Below are 22,076 nucleotides of genomic sequence, written 5' to 3' on the forward strand. Positions count from 1 at the left end.
CTGGGAAGCAGGGCTCCAGCCCACCAGGGCACGTCCCCACCCTGCCTTCTTTCGCTCCAGCTCCTCACGCTGGTGCCCGTGGCCTCGCTGCGGGGACGCCCGAGGGGCTGGCAGACGCAGCCCTGCTTGGGCTGATGCTGCCTCCCGAGGATGTCCCCTCAGAGGTGACCACGGTGGAGATCGTGGTGCCCGCAGACTGCCCTTCGCTGTGCTGCTGTGGGGCCGCTCCACGGAGGACACTGAGGCCGCAGCGGCTCTGGGGAAGGGCAAGGAAGCAGAGAAGGGTTCGGGGAGCGAGGGCCTGGAGCCGGCCGCGGCCGTGCGCGGGGACTGTTCGCGCCGCGGCCCGCAGGGGGCGCTCTGGGCCAGCGCAGAGCAAGGATCAAGGCTCCCATCCTGTGCTGCTGTGCTCCGCACCGCCCTGGGCAGCCTGTGCCAGCCTCTCCCCGCCCTCCCTCTCAACACTTCCTTCCTCCTCTCCACTCGCCCTCTGCCCTGTCCCAGCTCAAAGCCATTGTCCCTCGGCCTGGCATTCCCAGCCGTTGTCACAAGTCCCTCCCCAGCTCCCCTGCAGCCCTTTCAGGTACCAGAAGGATGTTCTAAGCTCTGCCTGGAGCCTTCGCTTCTGCAGGCTGCGCAGCCCAAACTCTGCCCATGGCCTCTGACCACCTTTGTGGCCCCCTCTGGGCCCTCTGCAGCAGTTCCACGCCCAGAACTGGAAGCAGCTCTGTAAATTGTGTGGCCCTGCAGGACAAACTGGCTGCAGCCTTCCTCGCCCAGACATTCTATCACTTTTTATTCCATGGCATGAGAGTCAGACAGTGCCTTTTTTGGGTTTATTCTCTTTGTGTCTGTGTCTCCTTAAATAAAACCTTTCTCCCTCCCCAGCCCTCCCTCCCCACCGACTGCTCCCAGAGAGGAAATTTTATTTAGTCCTTTTCTTTAAAAAAATAGAAATTACAATCTTCACGAGACAGAACATTCCATGAGGACGGACAGCAGCTTCCTACCTCTACGAAGGAAAACATCTCCAGAGAGCCTGTCCGCATCTACAGGCCGGGGGGGGGGGGGGGGGGGGGGGGAGCTGGGGAGGTGTGCGTGGGGAGGAGGAAGAGGAGGAGTGGAGGGAGAGGGAGGGGATTGGAAACGGAGGGGAGAAGAAACCAAACCCCAAACATTTTCCGTTTCTTCCTTTCCTTCAGAGAGATAAAAAACAACATCAGCCCGGCTGAGCTCTCCGTGTTTGGTCTCCTCCGCACCGACATTCACGAGAGTATCTATTAGAGCTCTGGCTTAGCCGTTTGCATTCGCAGCGTGAGGGCTCTGGAGGGGGCAATGTACACGCAGCAGACAGACAGACAGACAGACAGACAGACAGACACAACATCAACCTTCCCCTGGAGAAGAGCAAGCCCGCCCTGGGGCTGCCCTTGCCCCATGCACTGGAGCCGCCGCCTGCCTCGCTGGGCAACGCGAGCGGCTCGATGGCTCACGGCTGGTGCCAAGGTGCCGAGGCCCCAGCATCAAGGCGAGGTGGGGGTGCTTGGGGCTCCCCTGCCCCGTCCCTCCAGCCGCCCGTGGCAGCGGCACCGGCGAGAGCCCAAATTTCCCTTTTCCAGGCGTTTCTACCTCGGCTTTCCCAAGCGCCCTTGCCCTGCGAGCTCGGTGCCTGGCTCTGCTGAGCTGCCATCGCTTGGTGGCACTGAGGGGGCAGGAGGGACCTTGGCATGGGTGCCACTGGCTAAGTCTTGGGGTGAGCAGGCCGGCAAGGCTGCAGGCAGCATCGCTGCTGCAGGGCCCCCTGGCCTCGCTCTCTTCCACTGTGCACTGCCCGGGCCGGCAGCCGCTGCCTCCCTCAGCCCGAGGACTCCTCTCTAGAGAACTGAAAAGTGCAGGTCCCCGCGGTTCGGCAGCTGGGCCACAGCTGTTCCACGCTTCCAGCCTTCCCCACCTCCCCACGGGGGCTTTTATTGCTGCGAGCCCCAAGCCTATCCCGCGGGCTGGAGGAGCAGCTGGCGGCGAGGGCTCGCTCCGGCCCCCATCTAAGGTGCTTGCTTGCTTGCTTGGCCAGCTGAAATGAGAAGGGTGCTCTTGTCCGGCGTTGGCCGGTGACTGCTGAGGGCATCGAGAAGGGTTTGTGCTTTTTTTTCCCTCCCCCCAGCACATCAAACCTCCCACGGCCGGGACAGGAGGTGCTGCTGTCCGGCAGAGACAGAGGCCGAGAGCCCCTCCCGAAGCAGCTTCGTCCTCTCCGGTGCTTCTCCCTGCTGAGAAGAGCCAGGAACGAGCGGGGCTGGCAGAAATGGTTCTCCAAACAAAGGCACAACCCTCCGGATGGAAAAGGCAGCGCTGACAGCTCACTTCTCGCCTGCTTTAGGACCCGAGGGCAGGGCACGAGCATGGCACATCCCCGCCCCGGTGCGTGCCGCGTCGGCACTCGTGGCAGCCTTCAGCACACACCTGGGCTCTGACATCATGGTGTAGAGAAACCAACTGATGAGCTCCAGCATGCTCCAAGCAGCAGCTCGGGTGGCTGTCAGCAAAACCACGGCAGAGAGCAGCCCAGGCCCAAGTTCTTCCCTGTTTGATGCTGAAGCAGGAATCCTGTTGGCTTCCTGGTGAGTCTCCCCCGGCTGAGGCTGCTCCGTGGTCTTCCCTCTCAGGTCTTTTAACCTAAAGCATGAATATCCCCAACCACTGCTATGGAGCTGCTTGGTTAGCTGAGGGGATGCAGTCGTGGACTTGAAGGACTTCAAGCTGAAGCTCGAGGATGGGGCTGGACACGCAGGAAACCACCAACGAAGCAGGAAGGGGCTTGGGATTTTAGCCCTTTGTCAGCAGAAAGTGAGGCTGCCCCGGAGCAGGTTCTTCCCTTGGAGCTTTTGGCATTCGCTGCAGGAGGAGCAGGAACGGGGACGGAAAAGACATCCGCAGAGCCTGGCTGGAGAGTCCCCTGAGCAGCCCTGCTGGCTGCAGGCACTGCAGCATCCCACACGGACCCATCCCTGCCCAACCTGCTCAGACCATAACTGCAGGATGGGGACATTTGGTTCCCCTGGACCTCAGTGGGCAGCTTCTCTCCCTAGAAAGTTCTCAGATGCTGCTAACTGGAGAACAACCTCCAGAGGAACAGGTATCAAGAGCCTCTAGGAGGTAAAAGCTTGGGTCCAACTCATCCTGCTCCCAGTGGTCCCAGTGCAGGAAGGGTATGGGACCGGTGTGGCTGCGTGGAGGTGGAAGGTGGAGAAGCCAGGAGCTGCGATTTGGCCACAGTTGCAAAGACAAAGACCCTCTTGGGAGAGAGCTCAGGATGCAGAGAGGTGGCAGGGGAGGGTGGAGCTGCTGAAAGGGCTCCCAAAGGCAGCAGCTGCCCAGCTGCAGTTGGCCGAAGAAGCAGCACAGAGACCCTGCAGAGCTTTTCCCCTGCCATGCTGGATCCTTCCCCTCAAGTCAGCCTCCTCCCTGGGAAAATCCTGCCCTGCCTCCCAGCCTGGCTACAGCTGAGTCTTTCTCAGCCAAGCTCCTGAGGTCACTCTGTGCCCCGTGGGCTTGCTGCAGCTGTGGGAGAGGGAATAGAGCAAAGGCTCTGCCTTCACCCTCTCCTCAGCTCCAGACAGGAGCCCCCAGCCGCCTGGGTCACCCCTGTCCAGCCGTCTGCCTCTCCCCTTCTTCATCCCATGCCTTGTGCTTGGGTTTAAAACACAACCCCCCAACAAACCAACAGAAAAGAATAACAATTAAACCCAATTAACAGTCAGATCTGGCGAGTGCAGGCAGGAGGGTGGGGAGGGCCCTGTGCGCTGCCCAGCTCCGTGCCCTGCCAGGAGGAGTCGGTCCCGGAGCCCTGCCAGGAGCTTCTCCTCTCCCGGGTGGAGATTTCACATTCATTTCACTGGTGTGGCAAAAGTCTCTTTGCTTTTTCCTTCCTTCAAGGTGCTTTACATTCAAGAGCTATTGCAGTCCGCAGCGAGGACGTCTGGGGCTGGGAGCTTCCCCCAGAGCCCCTCCAGGTTCTCTTGAGTTTGATTATTTGATTTCAGGAAGCTGCCCCAAACCTCTGAAGTTTAGTTCTGCTCCAAAGGTTGGGGGGACTGGAAGGGGGCCAGAGGCTCCCAGCCTTAGCTCTCCCGGGGGTCGCTGTACTGCAGCTCTGAGTTGAAGACCTCCTTGTAGAGGGGGGGGAAGTTCATGGCCGTCTCTGGGTGCAGCAGGCGGAAAAACTCCAGCTTGTCCAGGTGCAGGTTGCAAATGGTCTTCATCAGGGGCAGCTTGGAAACCATCTGCGGGGAGAGGAGGAGCTGCTGAGCTCTGGCTCCAGGAGTGTCCCCCACAGAGCCGCAGACTGCGAGGGGCTGGAGGGCACCTCTGGAGATCATCCAGCCCCACCCCCAGCCAGGGCAGGTCTCACAGGAGCACGTCCAGGAGAGCCTGCGGAGGAGGAGACTCTGCAGCCTCCCTGCGCAGCTCCAGGGCTCTGGCACCCTCAGCACAGAGGCTGCTCCTCAAGTTTAGATGGAGATTCCTGTGCCACTCTGGCGCCCACTGTCCTGTCGCTGGGGGCCACTGACATGAGTCTGGTCCCACCTTTCTGATCATGCCACCATGCCCTGGGCACAAGTGAGTAGCTCTGGGGACCGCTTACTCTGCTCAGCGTCAGGGTTACCAGTGGGCATCCCCCACCTTTGGGCAGCCTGGCAGCAATGTGATCTTGCCTCAAACCCACCTCTGCCTGCAGGACACCGAGCACCTGGCAGGGCACAAGGAGCCTCCCAGGGCCCAGCAACGTCCTGGCCAAAGTGTCCCTGAAATGCCTCCTTTTGCCCCAGGCAGCCACTGCCCAAAGCAGTGCCAGGCTCAGCAGCACAGAGCTGCCTCTTGAACTACGACAGGGACACTGTGCCCCTGGAAAGAGAAGCTCTGCCCCTCCTGCGAGGCATCCCAGGGCTTGCCCCACGACACCCGCAGTGGTGGCTCAGGAGCCCTGGCACGGCCGCGCCCGGCTCGCCGCCCGCGGGGCACAGGGGCAGCTCTGCTACCTTCGAGAGCCTGTCCTCGGCGGAGTGCTTCTTGCGGATCTCGTGCTGCAGGGCCACGTAGACCTTGTCCTGCAGCTTCTGCACCTTCCTGGCCTCTGTCAGCCACGGGCGGTCTGCGGGGGATGGCTGCGTCAGTGCCGGCTTGGGCACACCAAAGCATGGCACTGTTTGGGCTGGAGAAGCCCTCTGAGACCTTCCACCCAAGCAGCAGCCCAACCCCACCATGGGCACCAAACCACGGCCCCAGGTGCCATGGGCACACCTTTCTCCAACACCTCCAGGCATGAGCACTCCACGACCTCCCTGGGCAGCCTCTGCCAAGTCCTGACCACTCTAGCAGCAAAGGAATTGTTCCTCAGCTCCAACCTTGCCCTGCCCTGGCACAATTTTAGGGCGTTTCCTCTCCTATCCCCTGATCCTAGGAGCAGAGCCCACCCCCCTCCGGCTGCAGCCTCCTCTCAGGCAGCTGCAGAGAGCTATGAGGTCTCCCTCAGCCTCCTCTGCCCCTCCCTGCTCCTCCCCAGCTCTGCTCTGAGACCCTGCCCCAGCTCTGGTGCCCCTCTCTGGACCTGCTCCAGCTCCTCAGTGCCCTTCTTGAAGTTCAAAACTGAACCCAGAAATTGAGGTGCAGCCTCCCCAGTGCTTCCCTGGCCCTGCTGGCCACACCACTGCTCGCTCAGAGCTCTCCTCAGCTTTGGCAGGAGATCCTCCCCCACCTCCCCAGCTGATGCCCGCTGCAGTGCCGCCTCTGAGCGCCCATACCCGGGGAGAGCAGCACGGCAGCAGTGAAGAGGGCGAGCTCCTCGTCCGACAGCTGCAGGCGGCACAGGGTCCTCCCCAGCTCGAAGACGGCACCGATGAGGTCATCACAGCCTGGAGAGGGCAGGAGACGTCAAAGCTTCACTCTGCCCACTGGCACCCCCACAACTCCACCCACTGGGTGACCCCATGGCACCCAGAGCTTGGAAAGCTTCTGGGAAATGAGGCAGGTGAAGAGGGAGACCCCAGCAGAGGATGTCTGGCGTCAGTGGGCTTTGGGCTGGGTTGAAAAGCAGATCCCGAGCACGATGCACCTGGGGAGCAGCAGCAGACACAGAGGGACTCACTCTCTCCTGTCTACTGGGGATTTACCCCAGCTGCTGGGGCAGAAATATTGACCTGTGCAATCACTGGGGATGGAAGAGACCTTTCAGATCATCCATTCCAGCCCTGAGCCCAGCAGTGCCAGGGGGCACCACCAAGCCATGGTCCTCAGCACCACAGTTCCAGGGCTCTGAAACCCCTCCAGGCATGGGCACTGCACCACTGCCCTGGTCAGCCTGGGCCAGGCCTGGGCAAGCCTCAAGGCAGAAATTGTTCCTCATGGCCAACCTGAGCCTCCCCTGGGGCAGCCTGAGGCCATTGCCTCTTGTCCTGCTATTTGTCTCTAGGGAGCAGAGCCCAGACCCCAGCCGGCTGCAGCCTCCTCTCAGGCAGCTGCAGACAGCAATGAGATGTCCCTCAGCCTCTTCTGCCCCACACTGCTCCCCCACAGCTCCCTCACTGCTCTTCCCCAGCCCTGTTCTCCAGACCCTGTCCCAGCTCTGGTGCCCTTCTCTGGACCTTCTCCAGCCTCTCAATATCCTTCTTGGAGAGAAGGGGCCAAAAACGATGCCAGTACTCAAGCTGTGACCTCAGCAGTGCCCAGTCCAGGGGCACAATCCCTGATCCCTGTGGCCACACCAGTCCTACCACTCAGGTGCTGCAGACCCCAGCCCTACTGGCGTCAGAAGCAGAACAGAGCCCCAGGAGAGCCCCAGCAGAGCTCTTACCCAGCGACTTGAACATCTGCATGCCACCAAACTTGCCCTCGAAGAGGATGGTGTTGTTCAGGGGGTTGAAGGCTCGGATCATGCGGAGCAGCAGCACCTCCAGGCAACCTGACGTAGGCAGAGAGAGCGCAGACGAGGGCAGGGCAGGGCGGGGGGGGAGGTTGTTCCATCATCCCGGGACCAAACATGAGAGAGAGGAAAGCCCCCGGGGCAAGTTTGAAGTCCAGATTGGTCATTCCCAGAGCAGAATGGCGATGCCAATACGCCCAGGTTGGGTTAGGTTGTTTTGGGGGAAGGGTTCCAATTGTGCCCACAAATATTTCACCAGTGGGAAATATCATCCAGGCAGGGAGGGATGGAGGTCACGGTGGAGCACCAGGGGAGGAGAGGAGAGGAGGGACACAAAGGAGCGAGAAGAGAGTGGAAGGAAGAAAGGAAAGAATGAGTTAAACTCCGGCGTGGTGGGCACGGCCAGCTCTGGCTGCGGGGCACGGCACCCTGCTGGGGCACGGCACCCTGCCGGGGCACTGCCACAGGTCCCCAGCGCTGGCTCAGGCTCAGCTCCCCAGCCCTGGAAGTTCGGAGACCAGAAGGCTTTTCCCACGAGTTTTTGGCGGTCTGGGGCTCCCTCACCTGGCACAGCGTGGTGGGCAGGTGGGGGACATAGGTGTGCACTGCCATTGTCCTCCTCCTCCCAGTCTCTTGCTGGGAGAAGAGACCAATCCTTTCCTCTTCTCCCCTCCTGCTCCCCTTTGGCCTTGGCACCCCTTTCCAGGGGTACCTCCTGCTGTGCTCATTTCCATCCCCGTTTCTGGGTGACATTTGGTTAAGAGTGGCCATGGAGAAAAGCCTCTGCCCATGGTGGCCACTTCCCCATGTCCCTCTCTGTGCCATCACCACACAACGTCACCTTCAGCTCCTTCCAGCCCAGTGCCCACCGTGCCCGGGGGCAGCCAGGGCGGGCAGGGAGGGGAGCACCCAGAAGGAAAGCACAGCCAAGAGGAAGGCTGAGATACAGCTTTGGCACCAGGGCTGCTGCTCAGAGAGGGCCTGGGGACACGAAGGGGACAGCGAGGATGTGACGTGGGCAGGGATGGGATAGGGACTGCAGGAATGAGACAGGGAGGGCAGGGATGGGTTAGAGATGGCAGGGATAGGACAGGGAGGGCAGGGATGGGTTAGAGATGGCAGGGATAGGACAGGGAGGGCAGGGATGGGTTAGAGACAGCAGGGATAGGACAGTTGAAGGTGAGAATGCAATGAGGGTGGCAGGGATGCAATGGGGGCAGCAGGGTTGTGATGGAGATGTCAGGGATGCAACGAGCGTGGAAAGGGTGCAGCAGGGACGGGCAGGGATGCAGGGGTGCAGCGGGGGCAGGGAGGGGGCAGGGGTGCCCATGCTCTCACCAGCTTTCAGGAGGATGATCTGATCGTTCTGGCACAGCTCCATGAAGCCGTCGATGCGCTTGGCAAACTCCACCACGTACTGGATGGCATTGGAGATCTGCAGCGAGCACTGCTGCCACATGGCCTCGCAGCTCTGCCAGCACAGAGGGGACGTCCCTCAGGGCTCGCTGCCTCCCCATCGCTGAGGTTTGCTGCCACCCTGCCACCCTGGCTCCATTGTCTCCTCCCACCACAGTGCAGAGGGCAGGGAAGGGATCCAGGTGCTGTGCCACCCGCAGCGGTTAGTGGCGCTAGGACACCTCTGCCACCAATCTCCCTCCCCATGCTGGGCTTTTGCAGGTGCCAAAGCACCAAAGGACCCAGGCACAGCACCAGGGGTGGCAGTGGCATTTGCTGAAGGCTGCAGTGGCAGGGAGCGGGTGGGACCAGGGCAGTGGCACTCACCTTGCTCTGCAAGGCACGGACCTCCTCGGGGGAGTAGAGGCTCCATGCCAGGCGCTTGAGCTCCTCTGTCGTGTACTGGCACGTCTCCAGGTGTGACTTCACCACATTCTGGGCCACCCGATCTGCGAGGAGAAGGCAGTGAGCCCCAGGGAGCTCGGCAGCACACCCCCCCCCCCCCCCCATACCCTGGCACTGTCCCCTCCCGTGTGTCCTGGAGGCTGCTGGGGCTGGAAGAGCAGAGGGGCTCATGTGTGCTGCTGCAGGGACCTGATGGCGCCAGGGGCTGTCCCCGAGGCAGGAGGAGGGGTGGCTCTGCATGACTGGGGGGCTCACAGGCAGTGCCACAGGCATGTAAGGACAGACTGGCACCAGGAGCTGCCCCTGAGGCAGAGGAGGGAACTTTCCGCACAACCCGAGGGGCTCACAGGCAGCGTCAGAGGGAGCCGAGGGCAGATGGGGTGCCAGGTTGTCCCCAGGGCAGAGAGGGGTGCTCTGCATGACCTGAGGTGCACCAAGCTCCATTAGCGCTCATCCTGGAGGAGGGAACAGCCTTGGGACTGCTCCAAGAGCCGAGCCTGGGTCGGTCCCGGTGCGGTGTGGGCATCAGGTGCCCTGCAAGGCTGCACCGAGCAGCATGCCCAGGGCTGCACACCCTGGCACGGTGGCAGGAGCGCAGTGATGCTCACCGATCTCCAGGACAGAGATGTCCGCAGCGAGCTGGGCGCCCTCCAGCCCGCCGTGCGCGAACAGCCCCGGCTCCAGCATCAGCTCGTAGACAGACTCCTGCTTGATGAGGCTGGCATCGGCTACGTCCAGGCTGGACTGGTCGGGCGAGGGCTGTGCCGAGGCGAGCAGGTCGAGGTTGTAGTAGGCGCTGCTGCCATCAGGAGTGAGGGGGAAGTCGAAGAGGAGCCCATCCGACAGCGTGGAGATGTCGTCCAGGTCCGAGAGCCCGCTGCTGACGCTGGTGGTGTAGACGCGGCTGAGGGGCTCGGGCTCGTCCTTGGTGCCGCCGCCCTGCTCCTGGCTCTGCTGATGCTTCTGCACCTCGGCGTAGAGGCTGTCCCGCTGCTTCTTGGACATGCGCCCGAACTTCACCGCTGCGCGGGGCGGACACAGCGGAGCGCCCGCGTCAGGGCGGCTGTGCCCAGCAGAGCGGCAGCTGCCCCCTGCCCGCCCTCCCTGGCTCCTGGGCGGCTCGCAGCATGGGGGAGTCCAAGCAGCGAGTGCGGCAGGAGCCCCACCAGGTGCAGCCCCCAGCCCAAGCGTGGCTCGAGTGCACAGACTGATTTCATGCACGGAACATGGATGTGGGCAGGGTGGGAGAGACCCTGGAGGTCATCGAGCCTCAGGTTCCCCCCACTGCTGCTAAGCCACTGCCACTAAAGCACAGCCCTTAGCACCACATCCACGTGTCCTTCAGACCCCTCCGGGATGGGCACTCCACCACCCCCCGGGCAGCCTCTGCCAGAGCCTGAGAACCCTTGATGGGAAGAAACTTTTCCTAATATCCAGCCTGAACCTCCCCTGGCACAACCTGAGGCATTTTCCTTCTGTGCTTTGCTACATGTGAGGAAAGACCAACCCCAGCTGGCTGCAGCCTCCTCTCAGAGAGCTGCAGAGAGCAATGAGGTCTCCCTCAGCCTCCTCTACTCCACACTGCTCACCCCCAGCTCCCTCACTGCTCCTCCCCAGCCCTGCTCTCCAGACTCTTCCCCAGTTTGGTTGCCCTTCCCTGGACCTGCTCCAGCCTCTCAATGTCCTTCTTGGAGTGAGAGGCCCAAACCTGAACTCGGGCAGGAGAGAGCAGTGCTGCAGGGCACCCACAACAGAGACCAGGAAGGTGTCTTTGGGTGGGGCCCAGCCCCATGTGAATGAAAGGGCCTCGTAGGCTCTGCTCTCCTCCACACTAATCAACCCCAGCTCCTTCAGCTGCTCCTCACCAGACCTGGCCAAGGCCCTTCAGCAGCTTTGCTGCTCCTCTAAACCCACCTGGTTGCTCTTCTTGCTCCCCAGCCCCCTCCTTCACCTGAGATGGCTCTGCTGCCATGGGCACAGGCTGAGAGTTGGGGCTGGAGAGGAGAAGGCTCTGAGGAGACCTTATTGAGGCCTTGCAGGGTCTGGAGGGGCTGCAGGAAAGCCTGGGAGGGACTTTTTAGGGGGTTGGGTAGTGACAGGCCTGGAGGGAGGGAGCAGAACTGGAAGTGGGGAGATTCAGACTGGCTGTGAGGAAGAAGTTCCTCAGCGTGAGGGTGGGGAGAGACTGGCACAGGCTGCCCAGGAGGTGCTGGGAGCTCCATGCCTGGAGGTCCCTGAGGCCAGGCTGGCTGCGGCTGCGAGCAGCTGCTCTGCTCCAAGGTGTCCCTGCCCGTGGCAGGGGCTGGAGCTGGATGAGCCTTGGGGTCCCTCCCAGCCCTGGCAGTGCTGCGATTCTCCGGGGTAAGCAGCTTCATCCGTGACAGTGCAGGGGGGAGCAGAGGGGCCCCTGGGCAGCACTCACCATCGCGGGACATGCCCAGCGCCAGGCACTTCTGCAGGCGGCAGTGCTGGCAGCGGTTGCGGTTGGTGCGGTCGATCAGGCAGTTCCTCTGCCGCGAGCAGGAGTAGCTGGCATTGTTCTGCTGGCTCCGCCGGAAAAAGCCCTGCGCGGGATGGGGAGGTGTTGCCACAGTGCCCCGTCGGGACGACAGCCCCAAGGCCACCCGCTTGCCCGCTGGCACCCATCTCTGCGTGCCCCTGGGCTCACCTTGCAGCCTTCGCAGGTGATGACACCGTAGTGGATCCCCGAGGACTTATCTCCGCAGATCTTGCAGGGGATCACCTGGATTTGGGCTGGGGGGGGGAGAAGGAGGAGAAGCCTCCTGGTTAAGTGGCAGTGGGCACCGAACCGAGCCAGGAGATGGCAGCAAGCCCAGCCGGGGAAACTGAGGCACAAGAGCAGCAACCACCACCAGCAGCTCAGCCCTTCCTGCAGACCCCTCAAGAATGTTTGTCTTCAGAGGTACCCCAAAAATGCCAATGCAGGGCACAGGCTGCCCCCATCCACTCCCCCACCATCCTCTCCAGGACCAAGAGATGGGTACAAAAGTCCTTAGAGCTACAAGGCCACAGCAGCTTCGTGCCCCAGCCTGGCCCAGGGCCTGGCCTCAAAGCATTCCCTGGATGTGGCAGGTGCTGTGTGACCCAGGAGGCTGGCACAGGCTGCCCAGGGAGGTACCTCCCTGGAGGTGCTCAGGGCCAGGCGGGATGAGGCCCTGAGCGCCCTGGCGCTGGTGGGAGGTGCCTGTGCCCACGGCAGGGGCTTGGCACTGGATGCTCTTGAAGGTCCCTTCCAACCCGACCCAGTCTGAGACCGATCCGCAGCAAGGGACACCCTCGGCACTGGGACTGCCCCATCCCCACGGCCACAGATGCTCCAGTGCTGGAGTGTGGCTTAAGCAGAGGCTCTGGAGGGCCCCAACTCCCCTCACACACACACCCCCCAAGGAGCCCCCTAGAAGCCCAGGACCGATATAGCCATGGCTGGCTCAAGGTCCTGGCCCCTTCCCCCCACAAATCCTCTTCCCTCCCTTCTCTCCGCCGGCACTGAGCTGCTAATAGGCTTCGTCCTCCTCATTTTCCAGCTGCCCCAGTTCTGGGCTGGCTCTGCCCGCCCTGCTCACGCCGGCGCGGGGGGGCGGGGGGCACCCCCGGGACTCGTACGTGCCTCCTGGCATCTCTGCGCCCTCTAATCCCTTGCTCCAGCCCCCCCCAGCCCCCGGGCTGGCTCTCGAGGGTGCTGGGCAGCGGCTGCCAGGCCAAAATACCCCCAGGCAGATTATGGCTATTTCAGACCCGGGCCGAGCAAATCCCTGCCTGGGTAATTCCCTTCTGCCTCTGCCCTGCTCGGCTCTGCTCGGGGGCACTCCGGAGGCTGCACCTCAGTAGGTGACAGCTCCAGTGCTTGGCCAGCACCAACTACACCCTGACGCCCCACAGAGCCCTGGGGTCCCCTGCTGCTTTGGGGGAGGCTGGGCTGGGCCAGCATGAGCCTGGCTGGGCAGTTGGGCAGATGGGCTGGCATCAGTCCCCTGGGGATGCCAGCAGTCCCCCCTAGGCTGCCATTGGTCCCCCAGAGATGCTTTTGATCCCCCAGGGATGCCCCTGAACCCCCTGCTCTGACACCAGTCCCCTGGGGATGCCCTTGGCTCCCCAAAGGTAGCACTGGGCTCGCTCAGGGAGTCCCCTGGGGCTACCATTGGTCCTCCAGGATGCCATCAGCCCCCTCCCCGGATTGCTATTGGTCCTCCAGGGATGCCATGAGACCCTTGGGGATGATAGCAGACCCCCAGAGATGCCACCAGACCTCCTCTCAGGGATGCTACTGGTCCCCAGGGATGCCATCAGTGCCCAGGGCTGCTCCCAGCCATAGAGGGAAGGGCACAGCCGCGGGTGCACGCAGAGGGATGGATTCTTCTCCATCCACTGCCTCACTGCTCCACTCCTGCCATGTTGAGGTTCACCTGGCAGGGAACAACCCCAGGGTGTTGTTGTTGTGTCCCCCTGGCATGAGTGGGCCACATCCCACCCCTCTGCTCCTCCTCAGAGCCTCTGCCCTCACCTCTGCTGTGCTTTTGGGCCTAGGACAGCAGAGCCAAGGGTTTGAGGTGGGCAGGGATGGGCAGTCCCATCCCCTCCTCCAGTTCCAGCCCCTCTGACTGCGTACTGGCATCGCAGCCCTGAGGTCACCCCCCCAGCAGGGGACAGAAGCACCAGCAGCGTGAGATGCCAGCACCCCCACCCTGTCTGCTGGCACCAGCAACCAGGACCCCCCCAGGTCTCATGCCAACGGAGAGGAGTGCAGCCTGCAAACCACGGGAACCTCTCCCTACCCTGGCACCCTGTCCCTGACAGCGATGGGATGGAGACGGTGGTATGACGGGGGGCATGGGGAGGTGGTGCCACCCCCAGCAGGAAGCAGCGTCGGCTCGTTATGCAACGCTAATTGCAGCCGCCGCCGGCGGGTGATGCGCAGCTGGCACGCCGCACCCTCATGCCCGCGGCCGATACTTGGGCACCCTGCAACCGCCCGCGCCGCGCCCAGCAGGACAGCGGGCACAGCGCGGGCACAGCGCGGGCACAGCGCGGGCACGGCACGGGCACGGCACGGGCACGGCACAGCCTCAGGGTGCCCATGGGACCCTGAGAGCCCTTTGACAGCTCCTGGCGGTGGCTCCGTGTGATGGCGATGGCCAAATTCTGTACCCACAGCCCCAGACCCTGGCAGAGGGCAGCCCCTTGGGACCCTGTGGGCAGGGCAGGGACTCTGCACAAGGGCTTGAGCAGGATGGGAGGGAATGGATTGAACCTTGAGGAGGGGAGATTGAGGCTGGAGATTGGCAAGACATAAGGGTGAGGAGAGGCTGGCACAGGCTGCCCAGGGAGGTTGTGGCTGCCTCCTGCTTGGAGGTCTTCAAGGCCAGGCTGGATGAGGCCTTGGGCAAGCTGTGCTGGAGGGAAGTGTCTGTGCCCACGGCAGGGGTTGGCACTGGATGAGCTTGAAGGTCCCTTCCGACCCAACCCATTCCCTGGCTCTCTGCTGTGGGTGATGTCCTCTCGCCCCTGAATGCTGGGCAGGAGAAGTCCCAACCCTGCCCCTGCAGCCTCCCGGGGCTCTAATTAGCATCCTGCTAATGACCAGGCCGTGCCCACCGCCAGCACCTGACCCACTGCCAGGACGTTCGCCCCAAATAGCTGACGTGGAGATATGGCCCTGACCCTGGCACGGTGGCAATTACAGCCCAGGACAGCACCTAATTGCTGCTCTGGTTGTCAGTCCCGGCTGAATCACCGTGCCAGCTCCCTCGTGCCATGCTCCTGTGCCCCCCTAGAATCTCCAGGGTGCTCAGACATCCAAGGGCAACCCAGCAGGAGTGGGAGGCACCGTGTGGGGTGGCAGCAGCATCACCTCACAGCTCCCAGACCTCACCACGTCCTCTGTGCGTGTGTGAGAACATTACAGAGATGCCAAACCCTTGTGCCTCAGTTTCCCCACCCAAACGCTCGGCTCCTGCTCCTCCCACCGCGATCCTGGGAGCAGAGAGGAGGCTCTGCCGCAGAGCCACGGAATGGATTGGGGTGGAAAAGCCTTTTAGGACCGCCCAGACCAACCGTCACCTGATGCTCATCCCAACCATTATCCCTACCCACTGCAGGGGGCTGGACAAAACGATCCTCGAGGGTCCCTTCCAACCCGATGCGGTCTGACTCTGTGACTCTGCCAAGCCTGGTGCTGAGCCACGATCCCCAGCACCACATCTCTGCCTCTTTTAAAGTCCTCGAGTCTGGGCAGGCAAACTCTTCCCCCCGACCCAGAGGGCAGGGTGGGGGAACCAGGCGGCAGAGCAAGCCGCTGGGGGCAGTCAGGCTGCGATAAGGGGCGGGGGGGGGGGGGGGTTGGGGGGATAATAATACTAAAGGGTTAAAAAGAATAAATACTGATCTGCAGCCAGCAATTAAAATGTCCCTGCCGAGGTATTTGCTCTCCTCCCACTGTAAACACCTCTTGCCCAACTCCCGCCCGCTGCCACCGGTCGCTCCTTACGTAAGTGGCACCGTGGCACCGTCCGGCCACGGGGCTCGGCCGTGGTTGGCCCCCGGTCGGTGGCTGCGCGTGGTGGCCCCGTGGCTGAAGCCATCCTGTGCCATCCTGTCCCACTGACACACTTTCTGCCCGTGGCCCCGGCGCTTGTGTAACACCGTGGCCGTTAACCCTGCCCGCGGCTGCACCCCGACCTGGCACTGCCGCCCAGGGTCTTCTGGGCCATTTTGGGGTGATCCCTCTAGCCGGGAACACCCCGAGGTGCAGCTCTCCGTGGGGGACACAGGGTCCTTCTTGCACGGTCCCCGGGTCTGCTGTCACCCCCTGGCCCCAGCCCCGTGTCCCTTCTGCAGCCTAGCACCGCTTGCCCCGAACCGGGCAGGCAGCTCCGGTGGTTTCGGCAGAGCTCCCGGGAACAGGACTCAACCTTCCTCCCACCCTGGCACACCCTCCTCTCCATCGCCTCCACCCCAAGGGCGGGCAGCCCTCCTGCACCCCAAAACAAGGCAGGATCTGGCCACCGGGGTGTGGACTCTCCCTGTGTGGCACGGGAACCATGGGCGGCCCCATCCTCCTCCTCCCCTCCATCCCCCAATATGAGGCCATAAAAGCAAACCCACCCCACGGAGGGGACAAGCAGCCCAGCTTTGGGTATTCTGGATGTGGCTCCGTGGCCCCATGACTGCCCTTGCCCCAAATACCCCTCGGCTGAGGGGCAAGAGGCTTCCCCAGTGCCCTGGCTCATTACCCAGCAAACCTGCTGGGAAAGTAGGTCTGTGCCCATCCTGCTGCCATGATCGATGCCGCAGGATGGGCACCTCCCGCAACTAACGAGCAGCAGCCCTGCAGCCCCCTGTCACCTCCTTGCCCCCAGCCAAGGCACCGGCATGCTCTGGTGCTTGGCCAGCACCCCTTCAGCTCAGCACCCAGAAGCAAGGGGAGCAGGATGGGTCCAGGCTGTGCAGGAACACACAGGGACCGACGGGAACGCGCAGGGACCTGCATTGTCACCCCACTGCTATCCCTGCTCCAACCCCCAGCTCTGCTCATCACCCGCAGCAGCAACCTCCAGTCCTGGGTCCAGCGCTGGAGCCACTGCACTTCCCACAGGACCCCCCCCCCGCTGTATTTTGGGAAGGTGGATGAGGAGTGGGAGTGGTGGAGGGGGAATAAATGAACAAATAAAGGGAACGAGCTGCCGTGCGGTTTGCTTTGCCACAGGTTCCTGCGCTGCTGCACTTGGGGTCCCTCGGCACCCCAGCAGTCCTCGCCTCCAGCCAAGCCCCCCAGGGGCTGCAGGGGGTGTTCGGAGCACGGCCCCAGTGCGGCGCTCGCAGCCGCAGCTCCTGGCCGCAGGGGCAGCAGCAGCAGCGGGGCCGAGCGGGCAATAAGGAACACTTCGATTACGCAACCCGGGCCCGGTGCCAGGCGCTGATGCTGGAGGTGGGGACAGGTTTCTTAATTGATTGGCAAAAATTTCCTGGAACCTTTGGGCCAGAGCAGGGCTCAGGTGCTCCTCCTGTCCTGAGATGACCCCTGGACACCTTGATCCGTGGCCGCTGGCTTTGCCGACGCCCCAGCCCCCAGCAAGGTGCCCTCTTTTCCTTGTCTATGCCGCTGTGTGCCTGTGCCCGGCTCGGAAGTCACAACCATTCACCCCCAGGCAGCGCTGGGTGCGCAGTGAAGCTCTGCATGGGCACCCCAGCTCTGCCCTGGCTGCTCTGGTTCACCAGCTCCCGTGCCACGGGGCACGGCTCCAAGGCCAGCCACGGCGACACGGGACACAGCCCTTTGCACTTTGGCTTTTGCAGAAGGGTGGCAAAGGTGCGGCGCTGGGGAGGGGGACCTGCCGCTAGCCTCAAAAGGGGCTTCGGGGGGGAACCTCACCAGCCCCATGGCTGAGTCGGGGGGAGGGAGGGAATTATCCCCGTGGGGCTAAATAAAGGCATCGAGAGCGGCTCCGCTCGCCACATCCAATAAACCCGGCAAGATTTAGCCATTAGCAGCTCTTTAAATAGCTGCTGCCGAGTTCAAAGTTAAACGTGACAGGGAGGAGGGGCGGGCAGGACGGGCAGGACCGCGCTGCCAGCACGGCTCTGGCCAGCCCGGGGGGTTAACCCACTGCCAGCCACAGGGACACGGACAGCTTCTCCCCATCACCACCCCTGCCCCTCCAGGTGCTGAACGCCTCGGGGTTCATCATCCCACATCCCGGCTGCGTCCCTCGGCACTCCACGCTGCTGGGGGACACCTTTCTCCCCGACCTTATTTTTTCAGAGCCAACCCTTCTCCTTTAATCTTATTTCTGGGAGCCAGAGGACCACCCTTCTCCTCCAGATTTATTCTCTAGAGGCAAAGGGACACCTTTCACCCCTAATTTAATCTTCAGGAAACGAAGAGACACCTTTCTCCCTCAAGCTTATTTTTGCAAGGCAAGGAACCACCTTTCTCCCTCAACCTTATTTTCAGGAGGCCCAGGAGCACCTTTTGTCTCCTATCCTTATTTTCAGGAGGCCAAGGACCATTTCTCTCCCCTAATTTCATTTGCAGGAAATGAGGAGCCGCCTTTCTCCCCCAGCTTTGTTTTCAGGAGGCAAAGGACCACCTTTCTCCTCCATCCTTGTTTTTGGGTGGTGAAGGGAAGAGCCTTTTCTCCCCAACTTTATTTTCAGGAGCTGAAGGGCCACCTTTCACCCCAACTTATTTTCAGGAGGCACAGGGCAACTTTTCTCCTCTAATTTCATTTTCAGGAGGCAAGGGACCACCTTTCTGCCCTAATTTCGTTTTCAGGAGATGAGAAGCCACCTTTCCTCCCCAGCCTTATCTTTGCAAGGCAAAGGACCACCTTTGTCCTCCAACCTTATTTTTGAGAGGTGAAGGGAAGAGCTTTTTCCCCCCAACCTCATTTTCAGGAGCTCCAGTGCCACCTTTCTCCCTCAACCTTATTTTCAGGAGGCGAAGAGCCAACTTTCTGCCCCGGCCTTATCTCCAGGAGCCGAAGGGCACATCCATCCCCATCCCTACGCGGCGGTACCCGGCAGGGCCAAAGGGTGCTGCCTGCCCTCGCCTGCGCCAGCGTGCTCACGCTGCCTAAACGGGCAGGGAAGCTCCTCCTCCCTCTCTGATTTTCCCAATGACAGATCTAGGTCACTAGGACAAGGCGGGAGGCTGCCGAGCCACCGCACGCTCCTCGCCACGCCGCTTGCAAAACAAGCGAGCGGGAGGGCTGGAACCCTATAGGACTGTACGGGCGAAGCCTCTCGGCCGGCCACGGCCTGGGCGCGGGGCAGGAGCTGCGGCTGCGGGGCCTGGGGAATGGGGCAGAGCGGGGGCAGTCCGGGAGAAGACAACAGAGAGAGGATCGATTCGGCGTCACCATGCAGCAGCTGGGGCTTTGGGGGGGGACAGGGATGCTGAGCTGGGCAGGGGAAAACACTCGAGGGGGGGAAAGTGATGCGGTATGAAGCGGGGGGAGGCTGGCCCTTAATTAAGGCCAATGTAGAGTAATTGGGGGAGAGAGAGAGAAAAAAAGACAAACACACTTAAAAATAAAGGAAAAGTTCACCCAACACTAATTAAGCCGCGCGCTGGCTGTGCCGGGGCTGCGCAAGAGCCAGGCGGTGCTGTTAATTAGGCAGGCGTTAATGCTTCCCTCCGCACTAATAAAGGTGACATCCCGGGATGTCACAGGGCGGGAAGGGGACGCGGGAGGCTCGGCCCCCCAGCTCCACCATTACACAAGAGTGTGGCGGGCAGCAGAGTCACAGCACCCGCAGCAGCCGCAGTCGTGCCAAGGGAGGAGAAATGATTTGGGGAGCTTGGAGATGAATGTCCCCAGAAGTACAACCCAAAGACACCCAAATATCACCCCCCAGAACGCACCCAAACACACACGCCCCAAAACCACACCTCGAGACGTGCACAAGCAACTCCGGGTGAGGGCGAAGGGCTTGGGCATGGCAGGCGATGGTGGAAAACTGCCTTAAAGGGGGAGGAAAAGCCCACCCGAGGGTGTCGGGTCCCAGCCATGCTACCAGTAGCTCCGTCAGGGAGAGATGGGTCCAGCCACCGCTGCGTCACTGAACCCTGGTGGCTTGTCCCATCAGAGCCTTCGTCCTTCCATCCTCCTCCTCTCAACCACCGGCCTTGTAAAGCAGAGGGTGAGGAGCAGGAATTGTCTTTAATAACAGATAAAACCCAGGTGGGTGCTGGCACAACTCAGCCCCTTCCTTGGGCAAGCCAAAATCACAGCTGGTCCCTTACCCACAGGAACCACTCCTCGGCCCCAAACTGGCCCCAAAGCCACCCTGAGGTGGGGGAGAAGGGAGGGAAAAAGCCCACAATAAATCCAGCCCTGGTGGGAGCAACATATTGAGGAGGAGATTAAGGGGTTTAGTGCGAGGAAAGCTTAAGCGCAGGTCTGAGCCGGCGCCGGAAAGCGAAGCAAAATAAACAAGAATTTTATTGAAGGGGGAGCTGGAGGAGCCCGAGAGACCCCGGCGGGGCTGACGCGGGTGTCCCACCCCAGCCACCAGCGGGGCTGACGCGGGTGTCCCACCCCAGCCACCAGCGGGGCTGACGCGGGTGTCCCCCAGGAGGGTCCTGCCCCGTGTGCCCGGCCAGGCTGATGAGGGTCCCTCCCGGTCCCACTCCGTCTGGGCCGATTCGGGTCCCACCCGCGTCACCCGCGAGCCCGATCCGGGATCCCTCCGGTACCTCTCCCGCCAGGTCGATGCGGGTCCGCCCGCGTCATCGGCCGGGCAGCTGCGGCTTCCCCTCCGACCCGCCAGTCGAACCGATGCCGGGTCCCCCCTACCCCCCCGCAGGGGACAACTTTCGCGGCCACCTCTCCCCTCCCCAGTTCCCCCCAGTGTCCCCCGCACTCACCCCGCATGGTGGCCGGCGGCAGTCAGGAGCGTGCCGTGGGGCGCATGGGGCGGCGCGGGCGTCCCTGCAGCGGGGCGGACAGTGGCGGCACCGGGCGGCACCGGGCGGCTCTGGCACCTGCCCCTCCGCGGCGCCGCTGACCCACTTCTGCCCGAGCATGCGGCCGTTCACATGACGAGCCCGCCCCGCCTCCCCCCAAATCGGTTTCACTTCCAGCCCCACCTCCTGCCCTTCCTCCTCCTCCTCTTCCAGCCAGGCTACACCGCTCCCGCCCTGCCGCTGCCCGGCGCTGCCGCGCTGGGGCTGCCCCTCGGCTACTGGGGGCTGTCGAGCCAGCCCCCGCCAGGGGTGCCCAGTGCTGCACCCCTCGGTGCTGCCCGCCCAGGGGAGGGCTGTGCCGATGCCCATCTTGTCCCGGCTCGCCCAGGCACGGGGCCCGCTGCGTGTCCCGCTGAATCACCGCCCCGAATTGCTTCTCCCCGCTCTCGCTGCGGCTCTGCTGTCCTCTCCCTCGGGGTGGCACAGGGACCCTGGCCCCGCACCCTCGGCAGGACAGGACATGGGGAGTCCTGGTGAACGTGCAGACCCTCGGCACATGTGCCGAGCATGGCGACCCCCGGGCAGCCCCACTGTGTCCCCACACTATGGTGCAGAGGGCGAGAGGAAATCCTCGCCGGGGACCTGCGGACGGGGAAGTCCCCGATGGAAGCGGTGGGCAGCGGTGGGCAGGCGGAGGCGGCAGGGAGCCATTCCCACACTGTCCTTCACGCTGCCATGCACATGGAGGGCTTTGGGGCCCGGAGTCGGGTCCTGGGTAACACAGAGGAGTCCTGGCTCTGCACCACACTGCAAGCCCTCGTGGTGCCATGCCAAAGGTGTTGGCACTGGGCAAAGGCCCACAGCTGGAGTTTGTGGTGTGACTCTTGCAGCAGGTCACCAGAGTGCCACATGACAGGTGGAGGTGGTTGGTTTGTGCCAGGCTAGGATGTGAGGAATGTGGAGGGTGCTCAGCAGTGCCCAGGGGTGCTTCCAGGGGTCCTGGAGATGATGGCGCTGGCCTGGGGACCTGTTCTATGCAGAGAGGGCATCTACCGCGTGCGTGACCGTGGACGTGAGCATGATATCCACAGAGGACATGGGCATGGCATCCACCACAGGCATGAATGTGGCATCCGCGATGGGCATAAGTGAGGCATTAGTCTTGGTCTTGGGCATGGTATGGGCATGGACACCAACTCAGCCACAGGAATGGAGGTGGCACCACTGCGGGCACAGATGCAGCCACCACCACCATCACACACATGGCATTGCTGCCTCCTCGCTGCCCTTCCCCCTCAAACCTGGGCTCCTCAGGGGCACCAAACCCTGACATTAACGCATTCAAGCACAGCTGCAGAGGGCGAATCCAACCTGCTTCCCTCCCGGAGCCTGGGGCTGAGCCGGGCTGGGGGCAAAGGGGCTTTGCCCCCTCCTGCAGCGGCAGACGGCCGGCGGGGCCGAGCCGCGGTGGCACCTCCTGTGCTGCCACCCGTGCGCTGTTTCCGCCTCACTCCGCTCTGCCGCGGGAGCGACTGTGCTCGGGGAGGGGGACGCGGGAAGAGGGGCGGGGGACGGGGGGCGCCTCGCCGCGCTCCAGTGCTGCTGTCTGACATGATTTTGCTGATGGCGATTGGGATCGGGTTCGCTGCTCTCGCCGGTCGGATTCGCTCCTTCCTCCTGGCCTCCCTCCTCCGCGCCGCGCTCCGCATGGGTGAGCACGCAGACGGGACGCGGTCCGACGTCTCGCCTCGCTCTTTGCAGGCTGCACTTCCAGCGAAGGCTTCTGCACGGCACAGCCCGGGAGCAGCCCCTGCAATCCCACCCTGCGACACATCTCTTCCACCGGAGCCCGTTGGGTGCAGCCCCCAGGCC

The 22,076-nt window shown here is 62.7% G+C and overlaps 1 protein-coding gene across 1 annotated transcript; it reads right to left on the reverse strand.

Moving 5' to 3' along the window:
- Positions 1-590: 590 nt before the first annotated feature.
- Positions 591-20,323, reverse strand: LOC135192069 (nuclear receptor ROR-beta-like). Its single transcript, XM_064174904.1, has 10 exons — positions 20,166-20,323; positions 11,445-11,530; positions 11,199-11,340; positions 9,385-9,798; positions 8,699-8,820; positions 8,255-8,387; positions 6,848-6,955; positions 5,799-5,909; positions 5,037-5,149; positions 591-4,280 (listed from the first exon to the last, which is right to left on the reverse strand). Exons 1-10 carry the CDS (start codon positions 20,170-20,172, stop codon positions 4,119-4,121), a joined length of 1,398 nt encoding a protein of 465 aa, XP_064030974.1. The 5' UTR covers positions 20,173-20,323; the 3' UTR covers positions 591-4,118.
- Between the last annotated feature and the right edge of the window lie 1,753 nt (positions 20,324-22,076).

The sequence above is a fragment of the Pogoniulus pusillus genome, chromosome 41 (genome assembly GCF_015220805.1).
Source record: "Pogoniulus pusillus isolate bPogPus1 chromosome 41, bPogPus1.pri, whole genome shotgun sequence".
Lineage (NCBI taxonomy): Eukaryota > Metazoa > Chordata > Aves > Piciformes > Lybiidae > Pogoniulus > Pogoniulus pusillus.

Bases quoted from the DNA above. Each gene is read 5' to 3' on its own strand.
- LOC135192069 (XM_064174904.1), bottom strand. The intron at 11,341-11,444 runs GTGAGCCCAGGG...CATCCCGCGCAG, and splicing joins TCACCTGCGAAGGCTGCAAG to GGCTTTTTCCGGCGGAGCCA. The intron at 4,281-5,036 runs GTAGCAGAGCTG...CTCTCCCCGCAG, and splicing joins CCGAGGACAGGCTCTCGAAG to ATGGTTTCCAAGCTGCCCCT.